We start from the raw sequence: 4,831 nt of genomic DNA on the forward strand, positions 1-4,831 counted from the left end.
AGGAATGCAGTGTGTGGCTGGAAAGAGCGAGAGACAGACAGAGAAAAAAACACTCGTTGGAGTTGGACATTAAGGTTGGCATGGTTACCCAGAACGGAAATGTAATGCTTTAAGACCTGTGTGTGTGTGTGTGTGTGTGTGTGTGTGTGCTGCTGTGGTAAGAGAGAGGCTTTGTATATAAGGATTAAACTCTCTTTGTGGTTGCTATGCTTGGCATCACGACACAGGGCCTTCTTCAAAAGCAGAGCTCTGAGTCTAAACAGGGCCTTCAGTATCCACACACACACACACACCGTAATTGTTTTATGAGTCTTTGTGTATGTATGTTCACCTCAGCAGGTGTGTGTGTGTGTGTGTGTGTGTGTGTGTGTGTGTGTGTATGTGTGTGTGTGTGTGCGTGTGTTTAACAAAAATAAAAGGTTTCAATGTTAATGACTATGTGTAATCTGTAATGTATATTTTAGGATAATCCAGTTAATAATTATGAAAAACAGAAATACTAACTCATATGCTGTACTATATGAGATTATGTAATGCAATTATTTAATATGCAATACCCTACTGTTTGAGGTTAGCAAAATTTTAATTTTGCTCACCAAGGCTACATTTATTTGGTTAAAAATCCAGAAAAACAACACTAAAATTGTGTAATATTATTACAATTTAAAATACCTGTTTTCTATATGAACATATTATAAAATGTAATTTATTTCTGTGATCAGAGCTGAATTTTCAGCATCATTACTCCAGGCTTCAGTGTCACATGATCTTCAGAAATCATTCTAATATGCTGATTTGCTCCTCAAGAAACATTTCTGATTATTATCAATGTGGAAAACAGTTGTGCTTACAAATATGTTTTGTGGAAACTGTAATACATATTATTTTTCAGGATTCTTTCATGAATAGAAAGCTCAAAAGAACAGCATTTGTCGGAAATAGACATATTTTGTAACATTATAAATTTAGTGCATCCTTGATGAATAAAAGTATTAATTTCTTAATAAACTTTTGAACAGTAGTGTATATTCACACATTTAATCCCACACTTAATGTAAAATCAGCATAAAGGAAGTATATTTTAAATAATTCTTGTTTTACAGCATCTTTCATCAACGCCAGTATTACATAATAAATCAATACCAATTTTTATTTTTCACATTGTGAGTAGAAAATAAGTACTTATTATTATTAAGTACAATGTTTGAAAGCCTCAACTTTTAATATTTAGGCACAGCAGGCCTGACAATTATTAGAACACTGTTTTAATGTATTATTAAACATAAATGCGGCTCCGCACAGTACTCTTTACCATGTTTACATCCATCCAGCAGATTTTCCAGCACAGAAAATGCACAAAAAAGATCCACCTAGGTCTGGTTACGAACACTGTACGGTGTTCTTGCATTTTATACACACAGAGTCCGGTTCTCTCCAGACCGTCACACACACGCGTTACGAAAGTGACAAAGCCCTCCGCAGCCCAGACCCCCCGCAGCTCGATGTCCAGCTCTATTTGTGAGTGTGTCGGGACGTTTGACTAGCTTTTAACTTCCACATTCCCTCCAGACAAACGCAAGCGCGCACACACCTCAGCGCGCTGCGCGGTCTCACCCAATAAAGACCTTGAGCTTGAGCGCTCGTATATTTATAACCCTGTCTACCGTCTGTGTTGGACACACAATAGACTTTGAAAAGAGAACTGGCCTTCTGTGCATTGAAGACTGAATCTGGTCCAAACCTAGCGAGAACCTGCCAGAATAGACTGCATTTAAAGGCAAGATATTGATGCAAAGGCTGTTCCAAATACGGACGGAATCTTGGAATCCAGTCATTAAAAATGGAATTTACTGTATAAAATAGAATGTCATGGAATTTTGGATGAATAAATTAAAAGTAGGGCTGTACAATTAATCAGATCGCAATATGGACTAGTGTCTGTGAATATTGCAGAAAGGCTTACTGAAATATGGAGTCTGCATGTTGTGCGTGTCTTGAGAAAACTATTGTCAGATACACACAGAAAATCGAAGGTCTTCTCTAGCCCGCCAAAATAAAAGTTATGTTTAACTTGAAGAAATTATTACAGAAATATATTACTATTCTCAAAAGTAATTACTATAATACTATTCATTAAAACCTTTTTAAGGAATATCACACAAGGTTTCATGCATATTTTAATTAAAAATTGTACAGCACTGCTTTCCAGAAATGAAAGGAAATTACCTCATTTAATTTGATTATATTTTTAAAAGATTATAATGGTTTCATGCATTCATTTAATTACCACTGATTTCGATTGACAAAAAATAGCCACTATTGTTGTTAAAAAATTGTAATACATTATTAAATTGTTAAAGTTTTCAACCGATTGAACATATCCAATTATTAAACAGTAATTAAAGCACTAAAATGAGATTTAGAAGAATCTGAAAACCACTTTTAAAAGTGCATTTTGTAATAATGTCAAATTAAACATTTTACAAATACATTTTAAATCATTATGTTTTAATAATCTTGTATCCTGTTTTAAAGAAGTAAACTTATTTGAATGTGTTGACTAACATCCTAAAGCGCATGTAAAGTACTTGATTATAATTTTAACAGTTATTCAATATTACATTTAATTTTAATATATTGATAATAAATGTACTAAATTGCAACTTCACCTTTATAAATGTGCAAAAACTACAAATAGGTTTAAAAACAAGTTTTAATAGAAATTACATTGAATGAATTTTAGTTCCCTTTCAGTCAGTCACGTTCGACGTTACGTCGGTCGTGACTGACGAATTGGGATCTCGCCCGAGAGCCCAATCACCTTCGAGTGTTAACTAAACAAGTTCCGTCGCCACAGTTGCTGTACCACCGCTGTACGGCCGGGGCACGTAGTCTCGGCTCCTCAGCGAAAAACTGATGTGCGTTTGCACGCGCTCTCCTTTTATACCCGCGCTGTGGGGCGGGGTGCGCGTGACGAAACACGCACGCCAACTGTCATTGGCTTGTTTAGTTAACACTCGAAGGTGATTGGGCTCTCGGGCGAGATCCCAATTCGTCAGTCACGACTGACGTAACGTCTCCGTTCCCTCCTTCAGGGAAGGAGGGTTACATAAGTAACCTAGACGTTTTCAATAAATGCTTGACAGTACATCACAAATAACAAGAAATTACAAGTAAATATATAAGTACTTGAGCATGTTAAAAAACTCTAAAATTCAGATAATTGCATTTAATATAAACTATAATACATTTTCATTTAATTGCATTTAAAATGCAAATATTGTCAGGACACATTGCATTCAGTTCACACTTAAGTATATTCTCTTTTAATAAATATTCTAAAGGCTTTTCACGAGGGACAGCAGGGCAGGGATTTCAATCTGAAGGACAGATGGCTTCAGACAATGAACAATTCCTTCTGCATAAGCCTAATAATGCACCATGTTTGCCAATCTTTCTTTGAGTGAAATTGTCTTTCTGGCCTCCATATGTATTTGCTAACTTGCCCTAAAAGGCGGTCACAGTGCTTCTGACGCCTTTTATTCGGAGAGCTCTTTGATTGAATTAGACTCATGAATACGAATGGCGGCGTCAGAGCGTCCAGCAGCGAGCTATTGACAGCCGTGAAGCACGAGGGACCCGTTCAAAGAGCGCAGCACACTTCCAAACACGCATCTCGCTCAAAGACATCAGAGACGGGACACATCGCCGTATCACAGCGGCTCACAGCTTGACCAAGATCTGAGCACCAGCCTGAGGAAGAGAGCGGTCATCATCATCAGAACGGCAGCCAACTTAACGGCCGAAGCAAAACGGCTTTCCGACAAAACCACACAGAATAAGACCATCGTGATCCTTCAAAATTTTTGAAAAGAGCTATTTGGAGTGTGAAAAGCATTTACTCTATGTTTAGTATGTGATGACTAAATTGCCCGGTTAGAGTGAAATATCAGAAACAGCACAGGGATGACTGCTCATCAGTACATGCATTAAAGGTTATGCAGATGAATGGAAATGGCAAATAAGAATGTCGTAATTGTCTCATGAGCTCTAATATCACATTATCATTATGATGTCTCCATAAAGCCACCATGCACCATGTGAAGGTTTTGTCAAAAGATTTTCAACCTATATCCAATTAAATCAGTGTATCAGACTGCATCAACCATCTACAACACTAGAGGGAGACCGATTGATCGGTTGTGCCAATTAATCGGCACCGATAATCGATTGCAAAAACCCATACCGATAGCTTTAGGCTGTAGAAGTGTTGTTCATTGTTAAGTTGTTAATTTCAACATTTACTAATATATATATTTTTTTTAATTTTAAACTTGTATCTGTTATCATTAGTTAATACACTATGAACTAATTATCAATGTATTATTAATATATTAATATTTATCTATATTTTAAATGTACAGTATTTTTTTGTAATACATTATAGCACTATTTTACTTGGAGTGGTATGTTTTGTTTTCATTCAATATCCATTTTAAATGCTATCAGTGAGTTAATCGGTTATCAGCCAGTTATCGGTATCGGTAAAATCCACTATCGATCTATACAACAGGCAAGTACAAGATACAAGACTGCGAACTTTATGGTTTTAATGAGGGAAGGAACTACATACCCATGAAGCACTGCGAAAGACATAATCAAAAATAAAAATGTTGGATACATTTTAAACTACTGATTTAATGATTTTAAATATGTATATGTATTTTAAATATGTTATTTATTCACTCGTTCATTCATTCATTCATTCATTCATTCATTCATTTATTTATTTATTTAGCCAATTGTATGGGCCAGAGATGAGAAAGGGTTT

The 4,831-nt window shown here is 35.8% G+C and overlaps 1 protein-coding gene across 1 annotated transcript in view; it reads right to left on the reverse strand.

The window, feature by feature from the left end:
* LOC107702710 (adhesion G protein-coupled receptor L3-like) overlaps window positions 1-3,848 on the reverse strand; it is a 69,488-nt gene extending 65,640 nt beyond the window's left edge. Inside the window, exon 1 of the mRNA XM_016505109.1 lies at window positions 3,728-3,848. Coding sequence (XP_016360595.1) covers window positions 3,728-3,848 — 121 coding nt within the window. The remainder of the gene's footprint in view (window positions 1-3,727) is intronic.
* Window positions 3,849-4,831: the final 983 nt, after the last annotated feature.

Source organism: Sinocyclocheilus anshuiensis, unplaced genomic scaffold (assembly GCF_001515605.1).
Source record: "Sinocyclocheilus anshuiensis isolate Anshui unplaced genomic scaffold, SAMN03320099.WGS_v1.1 scaffold1810, whole genome shotgun sequence".
In the NCBI taxonomy this organism is placed as follows: Eukaryota; Metazoa; Chordata; class Actinopteri; order Cypriniformes; family Cyprinidae; genus Sinocyclocheilus; species Sinocyclocheilus anshuiensis.